The sequence below is a fragment of the Protopterus annectens genome, chromosome 13.part0 (genome assembly GCF_019279795.1).
Source record: "Protopterus annectens isolate FY-2018-M chromosome 13.part0, PAN1.0, whole genome shotgun sequence".
Classification (NCBI taxonomy): Eukaryota; Metazoa; Chordata; order Ceratodontiformes; family Protopteridae; genus Protopterus; species Protopterus annectens.
The window spans coordinates 301822050-301838904 of record NC_056747.1 but is presented as its reverse complement, the minus strand read 5'-3'; the positions used below and the strand labels follow the sequence as shown (position 1 = coordinate 301838904).

Here is a 16855-nt window from a genome sequence, read left to right as displayed (position 1 = left end):
TACCAACAACTACAGGGGGTAGCCATGGGGGCCAAAATGGCACCTGCCTATGCCAACATGGTGCTAAGATCATGGGAAGCAGATACTCTCATCATACTCATACGGTTCCAATATGTAAGTCATTATAAACATTATATTGATGACATATTTTTCCTTTGGAGGGGGTCCCAGAATGGACTGGATGACTTCCTGGCACAAATCTGCAGGAGCATCAAGTTCGTAGACTTTACCCTCTTGGGCAAAGGCAATGAAGTCAATTTCCTGGACATCACCCTCACCAAAAACCACCACAGTGGCAAGTTCTCTTCCAACATCCACAGGAAGAACACATTCCGCAGTAATTACTTAGACTTCTCCAGCCAACTCCCCTACTATATGAAAAGAAAATATAGTCAAGGGCCAATTCGTGTGGCTTAGCCGCATACTCAGTGAAGATGATATCTTCACCAAAGAATGCCAGTTCCTCAAACAATTATTTGTGGACAAACACTACCCAGAGAGACTAGTCAATGGCATTCTAAGAGGTATCACCATAAACAGACACAGCAAATACCCCCCATTCTGAGGTACGGTTTTACCCCCAGACCAGCTGACCCCTCCACCGACACCACTAGGTTTCCCCTCCCTATTTCCCTAGATGCAGAAAGCATTAGAAATATAGTTATAAGAAACTGGGAAATCATCAACAGCAGCAATGAAATGAGCAAAGCCTTAGGGACCACCCCGTCATTTTGCTACAAAAGGACCCATTCTCTACAGTCCACGTTTGAAACTGAAACACCGCTCTGCAAGAGGAATGGTGCCCCAACCACAGGGATGTTCAGCTGCGGCAAATGTGTATGCTGCCAGTTTATAGCAAAAGGAGCATATTACTCCTTACAAAACCCCAGCCTGGGTATACAGTTTCAGGAAGTATTTGACTGCAGTTCTACCAACATAGTGTACCTAGCAGTGCGCGATCAGTGTGGGGCCTTCTACGTGGGCAAAACTACTAGAAAGCTCAGTGATCATATCAAGGAACACCACCAGGCAATGAGAAAAAGGGACATAAAAAAGTGCTCTGGCCAAACTACTCCTTCCACTTTCTAGTGCTTGAACAAGTCAGCATTATCCATGGAGACTGCAACCTCCAGTTGGAAGTCAGGGAACTCCGTTGGCAGATTGAACTCCAAGCCGACACACCCCCTGGCCTGAACAGGAATCTAAATGCGAAATGCACCCTTAAATGATCAGGTAGGGCTGGAGCCAGCCCCCCTCCCCCAGCCCACACAGCTAGCAAAGTACTTAAACTAAGGGCCACTACAATAAATTTGTATTACTGAAGAAGTTCGACTATGAAGCAGTAAGACAAAGAATAAAAGTGCTCAAATACCAATTGTAAATGTACAGGAATTTATCCAGCATGTAAGTTAACCAGCTGCAAGATTAAGGTCTTTTAAAGCAGACACTGGCTAGTCTCTGTTTTTCTCCACATCCGAAGGTATTTGCATCATAATAGTCTAAAGTTTTTACCAAACGTAGGGCAGTATCAGTCAGTAGTATATATATATATGCACACACACATACTCATGCAACATATAAATGTACACATACTTACAGATATACACACACACACATATATACATGCATCATTTAAGTACACATTACTCAAACATATATACACACACACATATACATAACAACATATAAACATGTGTGTGTATATATATATATATATATATATATATATATATATATATATATATATATATATATATATTTACATATACAGTAGACTACCACTTATCCAGTCTCACTGGGACTGGACCTTAGCTTCAATAAGTGAATGGCTGGTTAATAAGAAAAAGCATACAAAATAGCATTTGTAGGTTATAAATCAGCTAGAATAACAGGATTTGTGTTAGCATGCATTTTTCTAATGAACATGAACTCTAAATCTCAAATGTTTGTCATTATTTAGCCCAGAGGAGGTGGAAGTGTTGTTGTTCTCTGTTGTCTTTTGATAAGGCTATGGCAGAAATTTGATGACTAGTTAAAGAGGAGTCCGGTTAAAAAGAGGCTGGATAAGTGGGAGTCTACTGTACACATACAACATATAAACATACATACCCTCAAATATATATTCACACATATAAAATATGTAAACTCAAATATATATATATATATATATATATATATATATATATATATATATGTATGTTTACCACCGTATAACCGACGGACGGATGGTCGAGCCCTGATGACCGAAAGGAGCGCAGCAAATATGCACATTGCCGAACGCAACTGTATCGAATTGCAAACCTGCGCCCATATATATATATATATATATATATATATATATATATACACACACACACTCATACATACAATATATAAACATATATAACTACTATAAAACTACGCAATAGAGTCAAAAAGCTAATAAAACAGGACAAATTCCAATAGTACCAGTCTGCCCTAGACTCCTCCGAACACAGCCCCAAACAATTCTGGTCCTCCATAAACTCCATCCTCCACCCAGTTAAAGTCAGTACCCCTCCTCCTAACATCCCTCACTCCTCAGAAAATATTGCTACCTCATTCAACACACACTTCACACAAACCATACTATCACTAGCTAAACAACACAACCCCCCCTCCCCTCCAACCCACACCTTCAGCTACTAATCTCCCCACTGCCTTCTCTTTTTCTCCTGTACCTACCTCTAACATAAAAAAACTCTTAACTAAACTTAAACCCACCAAATTAGCAGCAGACAACATCCCAAGTGAATACCTACAAATCATAGCTGATGCTCCGGCCTACCCAGTATCCATCTTGATTAACCGATCTCTGTCAGAAAGTTATGTTTTCACACTGTGGAAAGTATCACATATAATTCCCCTCCACAAAGGCGGACCCACCACAGAACTAACCAATTACCGCCCCATAGCTATTCTCTCTCCACTCTCCAAAATACTAGAGAGATGCATACACTCTCAGGTCTCAGACTACCTCCTTACTAACAACCTCCTTTCCAATACTCAGCATGGTTTCCGACCAAACCATTGCACCACCACTGCCTTACTCTCGTTTACTAGCACTATCCTTCAGCATAAAAACAATGGCTATCTCTCCTCTGCTACTTTCCTAGACCTATCTAAAGCATTTGACATGGTCCCACACAAACAACTTATCTCTCTCCTCAATAACCTATCCTTCTCACAATCAGTCCCCAACTGGTTTGAGTTACCTGTCTGACTGCAGTATGGCAGAATGATACATCTCCCCAACTACCTGTCTCCATAGGGGTTCCCCAAGGATCCATCCTTGGACCCCTACTCTTCTCTGTTTTCACAAATAATCTAGCCTCTGCCACCACACATGGCACACTCATGCAATACGCAGATGACTCAGCCATCATCTGCTCAGCCCAGTCCCTACCCAAACTGCAAAAAGTCACACAGGAAGCCTTTTCCTCTGTTGAAACTTGGTTATCCGATGCCCAATTAATACTCAACCCAGACAAAACTAAACTACTCATCTTCCAACTCACCAAACATACTCAAAACAACTCTCACTTTAACATCACAGCAAAAGACAACACCACTATATACCCAACTGAACACACCAAATTGCTAGGAGTGGAAATAGACAATAAACTAAAATTTGACATTCACATATCCATGACCATAAAAAAAGTCCACAAAAAACTAGGAGCGTTATACAGAAATAAGCATCTTCTCACCAAAGCAGCAAAGATTTCAATAGCAAATCCCCACCTCATCTCCACCCTACTTTATGCCTCTCCAATATATACCAACCTAAGGCAATGCGATCTAAACAAGCTAGAGACCTGCTACAACAAAATTGCCAAATTCGCCACAGGGGCATCCTACTGTAGTCACCACTGTCTCTCACTTGCTGAACTGGGCTGGCTTGAACTCCCTCACCTCCTTCAATGGTATCAACTTTCACTCGCCCACAAACTAGTAAACCATCCACTAAATGTCCCATCCCTCCAGAATCTACTCCAACCCTATCGCACCACCAGACCACTAAGACCAGCAACAAAAATCACTTGCAGATCACTAAAGCCAATAACTCTGCTGGTGAAGCACTATTCTCTTGCACCATAGCCAAATTATGGAACTCCCTCCCACCCACAATTACCTCCGTACCATCATTCACCCACTTCAAAACTTTACTAAAAGAGCACCTAAAAACATGCTGGCTATGCCCTTGCAACTCCCACTCTAATATCACCCACCCCATCCAACCACTACCTTTCTTTCCACTCCACTAACTACCTTGATTATAGCAAGCTCAGATGCTCATAAGCCTGGTACTTATACAGCAGGAACTTCTTATTTTAACATTTGTTAATATCTGTTATGTACTTCACAGATAAAGATTCTAGTTGCCTACTGATGTACTATGTTCTTCATCTGTAAATATGTTGTAAGTAATTGATATGTAAATTGTTAATCGCTATGTAATCCAATGTAACTACTGTCTGTTTATTTTAACTGTGGAGCTTTTCTCCCCGGGCCTCCGCTGAAAATAGACCTACGTCCAGTCGGACACTCCCGGTCAACAAATATAAATAAATAAATAATATATATATTCAAATATATACACATACATAAAACATATACTTAAATATATGCATACACATATACATACAACATATAAGCATAGCGTCATAAGAGGCAAGGCTAACAGCCTAAGAGCCCTTACAAGCCTAGACAACGTAACCTGATTTTACCCAATAACAATATGTATGACCCCTAGGGGCAAGAGGATGGCATAGATTTGTGCCTATGCTTTCAGCAGCTTACATATTGCCACTGTTCATAAGGGACATAGGCACTACCACAGGTGTGAATTTGTGATTTCCCATCCATTGATCCAAACTGTGTTTGAAGAGGGCCAGAGAAGGGCTCAGCTTAATGTCAGTAGTAAGCCTGTTCCAAAGTAGGGGCAATATCTGAGACACATATCTGTCTCTACAGCACGTCTTTATCTCCAGCATCTTTGTTTGAGTTGCTGACTAAGTTTAGAACCTAAATCTGGTGACTCTTATGCTGTTTGACTTGCTGATGTGTAGCAGCTCCATCAGGGCTGGATTTGTGAATGCCTTGAAGGTCAGACATAGGTCACACCTTAATAGTCGGCAGGAGACAAACTAAAGGGATTGGGCTTTTAGTCTATTCACACAGGACACATTGTTTACACACTCTAGTTTCTTTGTGAGAAACCTCTGAGGTCACACCAGTTGCTTTAAGTGCTTAGTTAAGTACATGCCAAATGGCACAATGTACTCAATTATTGGTCTAATGAGGGCTATGTATAGCAGAACTATAATTTCTTTGGATCTAGATGCCATACCTTTACTTATTAGTTGTGCAGCATAGAAGGATTTCCTCACCACTGTGGACACATGGTGGTCAAAGTTCAAGCTACTGTCAATTTGTGTACCTAGATCTGTCACCTCTGAGTCTTCTCTTAGGGGTGTGCTACTGATGATGTGATTTTTCAGGAGTATTTGACTTCCCAAAAGGGTATTTATTATAATGCACTTTTTTTGCATTTAGTTTTGGGCCCTGGTTCTGGTACCAATCATTTGTCTGATCTAGACCCTTCTGAAGGATATATACATTGTCAATGAATTAATTGATTTTCCTCAGCTTGCAGTCATTGGCAAACATTGTCATCCAGAGGCCTGGATATACATATACACATACTTATATATATATATATATATATATATATACATACACAAGCATATGTGTGTATAGTTTGTATCACTTGGAGGCCCACCTGTTTATTTGCATCTCTATACATTCCCCTACATTGCTAATGTATCTCCCTACTCTAATCTGGTTACTAATCAGCAAGTCAATGTGAAGACACACACCCAACCTTAATAAAGTTTGCTGTCTCTTCTCTCCTTCACTTTACAGGTAGTTTGAATTCCTACTTACTCCCTCTGAGGCCTTCACTGACAGTTTTCCACTGATTGCCTCTCTGGTTTCTTTGCATTCCACCTGGTTTACACCCCTTGTGCTATCTCCCTCCCCCAATACTAAGTCTATATTAGAATCCTGCTGAGCATGGAGCCATCTTTAAATTTCTAGTCTCCCACCAGGACACAAGTGCTCTTCAACAATTGCATTCTGCTTGCTGGTAAGCCATTAGACCTCAGGAATTTGTTTAAAGTGTTCAGATTCGTAAAGTAATACTTACTTTTTACTCTTGTCTTGGTGGGCTCTGCCCCGCTCCGTTCACCCTCGCTAACGCTCGGGCTCTCTCTGCTCCCCTGCCCTGCCCCCTATTTCCTCCCGCCCCCACTACCTCTACATTTATAGTAATCCCAGCCATACCCACAGCTCACCCTCACATCACCTCCACCAATCACAGCTCCTCAAGTCAGATCACATTATACCACACCAACTTGCTCTTCAAAAAATACTCCCAATCACTCTCATTCCCATTAGGCATTTTTTACATCACCCACACTACTTACCCATCCACATATCGTGCAAACCTATAATTCCTATTCAGACCCCCACCTAGTACCATCTTAAACTTTATAACCATGACTGTCACACAACTAAGTCTAGTCTGTCTTCTCATAATTCTTTATAACACCACAAGTTATCACTCTAGAATTATCCCTAAACTTAGTAGCACAACACTACATTATGTACTCTCATATACAGACAGCACACATTATAGTAATATCTGTCCACAACTGTTCAAGAACTACATAACGGACCAATTCAGAACTAAACACATATACTCTCATTCCTACTGCAAAAAAACACAATACTTTCTCACACTCCTCACCAAACTCCAACATCTGTATCACCATTTTAACACCAGGCTCACCATAAGTGGGGATATCCACCCCAACCGAGGCCCATATCCATTCTGTCCAACACAAACTGCTCCAACACAAATGTCAGAACATAACACCCCAACTATCTTCATCCCTGGGAAAATCAACAACAGCAGCAAAATCAACTATCTTTTAATGCTAAATATTAATATTAGAAGTATCAAAAATAAAATACCTCAACTCCAGGCCACAATAGCACACTACTCCCCAGGCATAGTTGCTTTAACAGAAACCTGGCTAAATAAAAACATAGCTAACTCAGAAGTTCTCCCTACCAGCTACAATATCATTAGACAAGACAGACCACTTCGTAAATGGGGTGGAACTGCCTTACTGTTTAAGTCCAACTTAACTGTACGTCAATTACCAAACCCCTACCCCTCCCCCAATAATTGGGACATACTTATCTTACAACTTCAACTTCACCCTAAAAAGGTCATCACCACAATCGTGATCTATATTCCACCTGGTAAAACACCTGCTAGCCTTGAAGACTTCTTATCCTGGTGTTCTTCCACATACTCACAAGAGACCCTTATTCTGGGGGATTTCAACCTAGATTGGTTCACCTGCATATCAGAACAACCAAGTAATCTAATAAATCTCCATGGCTACCAGCAGCTAGTCCAAATTCCAACTAGATGTGATAAAAAAATCTAAAAAGGAATCCATCCTTGACTGGGTCCTAACTAACAACCCCACATTGTACGCCCAAGCAGGCAGTCTCCCAGACACCTTAAGTGACCACAACATAATATACTTTATATGTAGTAGAACAAGCATATGCAAAACCACTAACTGTATATCCACTAGAAACACAAAAAAAATTCTCTCCTAAGGTCCACAATACTTTACTCTGTAACTTTGACTGGACCCCCCCCCCCCTAAAAACCCTCCCACTTGACCAGGCTGTAGCATATTTCAACAAAACATTTCTACAACAAGTAGACACTGTCGCTCCATTGCACAAAATCAAAGTTAAAACTTCTACAAACCCCTGGTTCAGTAAAGAAATCAAACAAATCCTCAAGTCCAGAGACACTGCCTGGCTTTACTATTAAAAATACAAAGAAACACAAAGCCTAACTAAGTACCAAGAACTGCACAACAGTAACAAAAAAATGCATTAGGCTGGACACAAAATCCTACTGTACAACATTACAAACTAAATACCAACATACAACCCCCCAAAATTTTGGAAAAATGTAAACCAGCTACTAAAATCCACCCAAAAGGCTACCCCCAAAACCAACCACCCCTGACACTAAAGTTCCCATCGAAACACAATTCAACTCCCACTTTGTGAACTCAATTCTATCCTTAGTATCACAGGACAGTTCCTTCCTCACTATCTCCCCCAACACAAATAACACTAATACAAGCTTTACCCTCAAAACAGTTTCCACCACTTCAATCAAAAGCATGCTCTCCAAACTAAAAACCTCATCAACAGCAGCTGACCTACTCCCCAGCTATTTCTTGAAACTCACAGCAGATGCTATTGCTATCCCAGTCTCCACTCTCATAAACAGATCAATTGTTGAAAACTATGTGCCCAAACTCTGGAAAATATCCTATATTACACCCATACATAAAGGTGGGACCTCCACTGAACTTAATAACTACAGACCCATTGCTTTACTCTCCCCCTGGCCAAAATCCTAGAAAAATGCATCCATACCCAGATACTAAAATATCTCCTAGACAGCAACATCCTGTCACCTACTCAGCATGGTTTCAGACCTGCCCATAGTACCACTACAGCCCTCCTCTGCTTCACAGACACAGTAAACCATCTCAAAAATGAAGGCCTGCAGGTGTCAACTCTTTTTTTGGATATGTCCAAAGAATTTGACACAGTCTCACACCAAATCCTGCTAAACAAACTAAGCCAATATCACCTATCAAATTCCACTCTTACCTGGTTCCAAAGCTACTTAACTGACAGGTACCAAGCTGTGAAATGGGAAAATTCTTTCTCTCCTCAGCTGCCCATAACTATAGGAGTCCCACAGGGTTCTGTCTTAGGACCACTACTATTCACAATCTTCACAAATGACCTCCATACCTCCACACAGCATGCATCCATCATTCAGTATGCAGATGACACTACCTTAATCTGTGCTGCACAAAACATTCCCACTCTCCTGCAAACAACTCAACTAGCATTCTCTGACGTTGAAAACTACCTAACCAAAGCCCAACTTATCCTCAATCCAAAGAAAACTCAGCTTATGATTATAACCAGTTCTAACAAAAACACTGATCAATTCACTATCTACTCCACAAATGCTACTCCAATCGCTCCAGTGGCACAGGCTAAGCTATTGGGAATAACCATAGATTCCCACCTAAAATTTGATAGTCATCTCAACTTAACTATTAAAAAAGTACATGCCAAACTGGGATCACTCTACCGTATCAAACCATTTCTTACCTGCAACACAAGATCAGCCATTGCTCACTCCCAACTTCTATCCACCCTACTCTATGTATCTCCCATTCTGACTAATCTCAATAAAACTGAACTAAGCAAAATGGAAGCCTGCTATAACAGAACTGCTCGCTTTGCTGCAAATTGCTCATATAGAACTCATCACTGTACTGCTTTGACAAGGCTCCACTGGCTTGAACTGCCCAAACTCCTAACCTACAATCAGCTCTGCCTCTGTCATTCTATCTATTACCTCCACAATAAGTGTCCTGCCCTCAAAAACCTAGTACAACATCACTCAGCCAAAAGGCCTCTTAGATCATCAAGCAAACTACTACTAGAAGTCACCAACAGCTACAATAGCTTTGGAGATGCACTATACAGTAGTTCAGTGGCTAGAAAATGGAACTCTGTCCCCACTAGCATTCAGAACACATCATTCAAAGCCTCCTTTAAAGATCTCATCAGGCAACATCTCAAGCAAAGTTGGCAGTGCCATGATTGCTCCCCATGCTAGTGAAAGTGGATAAAGTACACATACTGAATCTAGAGTACTTGATTAAGATTGAAAACTATTCTCACAAACACTGGCTAATCTACAATGTATGCACTGTACCTGTGTACTATGTATGTATTCTACCTATGTTCCAAATTTCAGCTGTACACCACAAATCCATTAAATACCTTTATTTTTAAATTGATATATTTTTTGTTTGTTCTCTCCACTGTAGCTGTTGATGTGTTGCATACCACTGTAAAAACATGTATTTTGTAATTTGTGTGTATACTGATCATGTCTAAATGTATCTAAATTTTTCTATGTGGAGCTTTTCTCCCCGGGCCTCTGCTGAAAAAGAGCCTTTTCAGCTCAGTCAGACAACCCCAGTTAACAAATGTAAAATATATATATATATATATATATATGTGTGTGTGTGTGTGTGTACACACACATGTATATATGTATGTATATGTGTATACACACACACACACACACACACACATATATATATATATATATATATATATATATAAACATGCAAATATACATATACTCATATATAGTGTATATAGGTTCACAGGTGAATAATAGGCTAACTGCATTGTAGGGCCATTTTAAACCTAGCCAATAACCCAAGGTCATAATCAAACTCTGTACCTTGTGTCTGTGAGGTGAAGACCTCAATCATTGTACCATATATACACACAGACATACATATTTTCATGTATATAATATATATATATATATATATATATATATATATATATATATATATATATATATATATATATATATATATATATATCTATACACACACACACACATATGCATACAATATATAAACATACACATACTCAAAATATGCTCAAATATCAATAAATAAATAAATATACAGATGGTGAGTGTATGTGTGTGTCTACTAGAGTGTTATGTATACCTGGCACTTGAGATAGAACATGAACTCAAGAAAGAAACAGACCACATGATCATCATGCAGTGAAAGTGTTCACAAAGTTCTGGATACGTAATTCAGTTACTGCCTTAAATATTTATGTTGTAAATCTAGAAGCAGTTCTCTTGACACTTTATTGACAACAGTTTAAAATGCAGAGCTGATTTCAGCGTTTTCTTTATAATCCACAATAGCTGTGGGTTATATATAATGTGATTTCAAAATCCTCATAAGGTAGTCATGAAACAAATCATTGTGTACATAATACTGCATATGAAGTATGTTCTGCTACTTCCTTTTTGTAGTATTGGCTGCATTTCTGCCTTCAGGGATACAGCTTTCTGGTTTAATGATACAGATGTGACCTCGCTAAATGCATATTTTAATAAAATATAGTACACAGAATCACAGAAAGAAGCTACTACTGCTAATTACATGGTGCTTGAATGTGTAGAATAGACTGTGCACCAAATCAGGTGTTCCAGCAAACCTAGACATCAAATGTGCAGTGGCAGAAAATAAGCTACATTTCTTCCTGTTTTTGTTAAGGATTTTATTGTCATTTGTGATAATGCAGTAATACTGTACTACATTATAATACAACATACTGTGTATCTAATGTCATTGTTCTATAATTCACTGGATTTTTTTACTTAAAATCAATGCACAGTGCTAAACTGGTATTGTTAGTTTTCATGTTGTAGAGCATTTTTCACTTTCGCAGCAAAGTTAACTTTCTGTTGCACAGAATATTTGATATTTGTCTTATGTCAACTTGCAATTAACCAATCACTTAATTTATTTTTTGTCTGGGTTATCCTGATAGGCACGGCCTTTATCAGAGGAACCTGCACAGGTACTCATACTGACTAGTAGAAATATGGCCAGGACACTGTGAAAATTTAACAATAAAGTCTACAGATTAAGAGGAAATTGAAATATAGGAGGCCTGTAAATTGGATACAGCCGTATAAGAAAGTAGAAAGGTTGAACTTTTTAGAGCTGGGGTGGGATGTGTTAAAGGAGAAAAGTAGAAAGCCAGTCTACAGAAGTTTATGGATACCAAGTAAGAAAATAATATACATGACTGCTTTTGGAGTCTGGCATAAAAAACAATCTGTGAAAGAATGTATTAAGTATTTTCAGAAAGGTTATGTGTTTACAGATGGCTTAAATGAAGAAGGAACAAGAGTAACATGTTTCACAATGTACATGAAAAAGTTTTTCTTTTTTATTAAACAGGGAATGGAATCACAGATTAATGGCTGGGTAATCAAATAACTATCCAACAAGAGATGTTAGGCCTTCATGGAGCTAGGCACTATGAATCTAGTACCACTTCCCTTATCATGTGTGCTCAATAGAGGCCATACCTGCCTGTGATGTAGTCATTTAATAGCATATGTCGGCAATCATCAAAACTAGAAATAACACTACAGTTCATTTTCTTTGATTGAGTAAAGCATAATTTGGCTGCATGTGGTTGGATAAAGTCCATGCTGGTGATTTTTTACACCTGCCGTTTCCTTTTTTCTTCTTGTGCCTAGGTATCCTGGAAATCAGGTCTGTGAGTGTGGGAGTCGTAGCAATCAAGTCCGTCAGCACTGGCTATTACCTGGCTATGAATAAGAAAGGTAGACTGTATGGGACGGTATGTATCCAAAGATTGAACACCAGTAACAAATCCCTACTGTTGTAAAAAAAAAAAAAAAAAAAAAAAGTCAGATAACAAACACTAAATATGAACAACTATGCTTCTGTTTACACAGTTTTATGAGTTGTAGATCAGGGACTGGTAGAGCAACAGGGTTTAGGTAAACAGTTTTAAAGAGCAACTGTACCCAAAAACTGAAGAAAAAATAAATGTTAATATATATCTAAATCAGTAACTATATATTTGTCATTCTTGAATCTTTCTGCAATACTCATGTCCCTGCATTACCTCATGCAGTTATTGTTATTTTCTGTGCACTTTTTACACCTCAATGTGGCCTTAAGAGAAGCTGCCATGTTGCACGATTCCATCTGACTGTCAAGTAAGAACAGAGTGTGATACATTGAGAAGAACATTTACTGTAATATTACCTCTCCATAGACTTGCAATTACAATTAAAATACTTTTGTTTTCTACTTTTTTGGAACATCTCCGGCAAGAGTGCCTTTTTTTTTTTATTTCTGTAATGACATCCTTAGATTTTAGTATGCAATGTAAATACTTTATTAATTACCAAATTTTCATTTTTAAGCACTGTGCAATCCCTATGCATGGTGCACTTTCGGCACCCATTGCTGAGGCAGCCATTTTATAGTTTATGTTTATACAACACTAATAAACTAGCCTCGAGTGGCATCTTTTCAGTTTTTGTTACTGGCCATCTCTTACACAACATGATACTTTATATTTGACTGTTAGGCTTGAAATACTAATATGTTTAGTGTTTTTGTTCATCTGCAAACTCCAAACCATATTTTCTAGCTGAAGTGTAAAGATGGTCAGCTGTAAATGATAACATACATACATAGAAAGCTTCCACCAGCCACTACTTATGTTTAGGACATTTTACATTCCAGAGTGCTGTATTATAAAAGTCTAAGATGTAGCCATCTGTCAAAGTCTACATGATCTTGCACACGATGTGACAAATACCAGAATGATATAAGGTGTTATTTCACTAAATCAAAGTGGTGTGAAAAGAAATAGATTCAGGCAGAGATCAGAAACATCATAACTTAAATCTTTGTATGGACGGATGGCGCAATGGTGCTGCGGTAGTGTTGTCACCTCACAGCAAGAGGGTTTCCGGTTTGATTCTCGGCTGGAGTGCCTTCTGTGTAGAGTCTGCATGTCCTCCCTGAATTTGTGTGTTTTTTTTTTTTCTGGGTGCTCCAGTTTCCTCCCATGTTTCAAAGACATGCGTCTGGAAAGTTTCTCCCCAGGCCACCGCTGAAAACTGGCTTCGTTCCAAGTCGGACTTTCCTGGTAAACAAATGTTAAATAAATAAAATAAATACATTTGTATGTCCTGCAGATGGATTAAATGGAAGGAAAATGACTTTGTGATGAGAAGAAAGAAGATTTTGATGTTTTGGGTAGAGCCAACCATTAAATTATTAAAAAAACAGTTTCTAACAGGTTGAGTGAAAGTGTAACCTAATTCCTACTAAATTCTGGTGCAAATAGTGATGCAGTTTTAGATACTAAAGATGCTTTTTATTGCTGCAGTTTCTTTAATTTCTGACAGAAACTTGCCAGCATGTCACCCTAAATCCTTGTCACAAGTTGTTGCTGTGAGGTTAGCCAGGATACAGATGTTAAGTGAGTAACTGAGTACACAGTTTTACAACTGGCTTTGCATAAAACAGAGGTGCAGAAATTGGCAGCCTTGTGGTGAAAGAAGGCTACTGCTTCAGCACAGTTAAGTGGCATTAACAGTCATGATACTACTGACCCTTTTGTATACAGTCTATGTATGTGTCTGTAGTAGAACAGAGTGGAGAGAGAATGTGTCCTCTTGGAAATGCTACAGACAGCTACCATGAATATCTCCGATTTGATAATAAAACAAAAAGATGGTAGACAGACAGCATGACAAAACAACAGTAGTTTTATGTCAAGTAATCCTTCACTGTAAAGTAGTAAAATATTTCTTTAAAGCAAATTTTAACTCCAGTATTTTAGCCATAGAAGAATGATTTTACAGAGTCTGAGACAAAAGACATAAGCATACTGTTGTAATTTAATAATGAATCTGATAGTTACATATGTTTGTTTTCTAGTCCATAAGTCTGTGATGAGTTTCCTGGGTTAAAGGATTCACCATGGTGACAGAAATATTGGTTTATTGACTAATTCAAGAAATGAAATAAGTAGCAACACACAGCCTGCATATATCTGACCTTAGCTTGCCCCAACCCATACACTGCTTTTCCATGTACACCATCTACCTCTTTTACATAGTGTACCACATGTTTCTGCATATTAATATAGGTTCATAGGTAAGTACTAGGCTAGCCGCTATTGTGGGCCATTTTAAGCCTAACCAACTTCCCCCTCAAAGGTAAGAATGACTCCCTGTACCTTCTGTCTGTGAGGTAAACACCTTAACTGTTAAGCCAGCTTTCAAGTCAAATATGTATTTACACTGAGATGTTTGTATTCACACCAGTTCATTTTTTGGCAAACAATAGAGTAACAAATTCTACTTGCATAAAAAATCTGTTTTTCAACAAAGAAATTATTTGATTCACAATTCTGTGGGGATAAAAACAGAATTTCAAGACACAGTGGTCACAGAGACTCTTCTGTCAAGTATGTGGTGGTGATGGTTAGTAGAGAACAATAGTCTCACTTGCCACGGCCTGTTTTCATGATAGACCAAAGGTAGTATTCAAAATGACTATATGTAATTTTGACAGGACACTGGTTAAATTCCTCTGCATTTTTCAGTAACTGCTGTAGGATCTTTCACATTTACTTCAGCTATGACCAGCTCAGGCAGCTGGGATCTCAGTTTAATAAACACTACTGGAAGAATCCAAGTGACTAGTATGGTCATCGAACTCGCAACTTTCTGATCTTCCTAGCAACAAATCTGAATGTGCTGCCTGTTGACCCACTCATACTAAAGCCGAGTATCTCACAAACTGTACCCCTGAGCTGCAGCTGATTTTAGATACATGGCAAGATTTAGGAGGTATAGTGACATGTAAGAGAGGGAGAGAAATGTATAAGAATTTAAGCACAAATAATTTTAACAAAGGTAGATAGCCAAGTGATTAACCATAATCCTAGTAATTTCTAAATCATGAAGTTTATACAGGCTTACACCGGCCATTTCATATCACGACCTAAAGTATTCACGAGTCACTCAGTACATAAGTATATGTAAGACAGTTCTCTCATATTTACTTACACAAAGACCAAAATCACACTCTTGTTAATGTCTGTCTCCTGCGGTTCAAAAGGCATGTTAGAGCAGAAAGCTTTGCAGATTTAAACAAACATTAATATACTCTTGTGGACATTTTAACTGTCTGTCCTATTAACTTCATTATTAGCTTCATTGATTCACTATTTAACATGATGTAATGCATAAACCAAGACACACATAGATGAAAAAAATGAATTACAGGGATAAATGAAAAGAGTTGCATTCTTTTTGGGTGTGATGAATCATTTATTCTCCAGTTCAGCTCTTCACAGTGTTTTCATGTCTTTTCACAGCACCAGTAATATATAAAGTCCCATAAGTGAGCTACTGACATTTCTCTAGGTACAACCTGCCCATGACAGACACAGGGTGTCCCATGATTTGATGACAGACAAGCTTTTTATTCCCTCTTCCTTGATGACAAGTGTACACCCTGGCACATAAGGCTTTGCCATTCCTTGACAGACAGCATTTTTGGCAACACTCCACACTGAATCAAAAGCTGTCTTTGTGATCAGACCAAGAGATATTCTGTTAGTATGATAATCCACTGCATTCTGAGACATCATCTTCATCATAAAAGAATATTACACTGTAAGAATCACACTTTTTTTAAGTAATAACCTGTCGTGCGGCTGTATGAACTTCAGGCCACAATTCCCTACTCAGTAACTATTCAAAACATTTGTAATGGATTTCTTCCTATTAGATCTTACGTGTGTGCAGCGTATACACTTTGTATAATAATATAGATTGACTTGTTTGTTATGTGGAACTCTGGGTATGTATCTCTCTATGCTGTTGATTTTGCATGCCCCTGCATTGCGAATATATCAGATTTTCTGTGAATACCCATGAAAGCATCTCTGAATTATTACTTTTTTCCAGTTCCCCATGGCTGATTATCAGCTGCCACAATCTCCTCTCCTTCTCCTCATTCAAACCCTCCTTAGCCTCCTCTGGGCTCTGCCCAACCCACATCCAGGGCCAATGAGGCAACTGAGGATACTGATGCAACATCATACTGCTTCCAGGGACTTGTATGTCCTAAGTTATCCAGCCCATGGCTTGTGAATTCTGCTGTTGTTAACTTTGGGAAGTGAGCTCCCTTCCCTTGCATGTGTAACCACCTGACCAAGTAACACACCTCTTGCA

General features: G+C 38.8%; 1 protein-coding gene across 1 annotated transcript in view; it reads left to right on the top strand.

Annotated features, from left to right (window-relative positions):
• FGF22 (fibroblast growth factor 22) overlaps positions 1-16855 on the top strand; it is a 449639-nt gene that overhangs the window by 396038 nt on the left and 36746 nt on the right. Inside the window, exon 2 of the mRNA XM_044053891.1 lies at positions 12317-12420. Coding sequence (XP_043909826.1) covers positions 12317-12420 — 104 coding nt within the window. The remainder of the gene's footprint in view (positions 1-12316; positions 12421-16855) is intronic.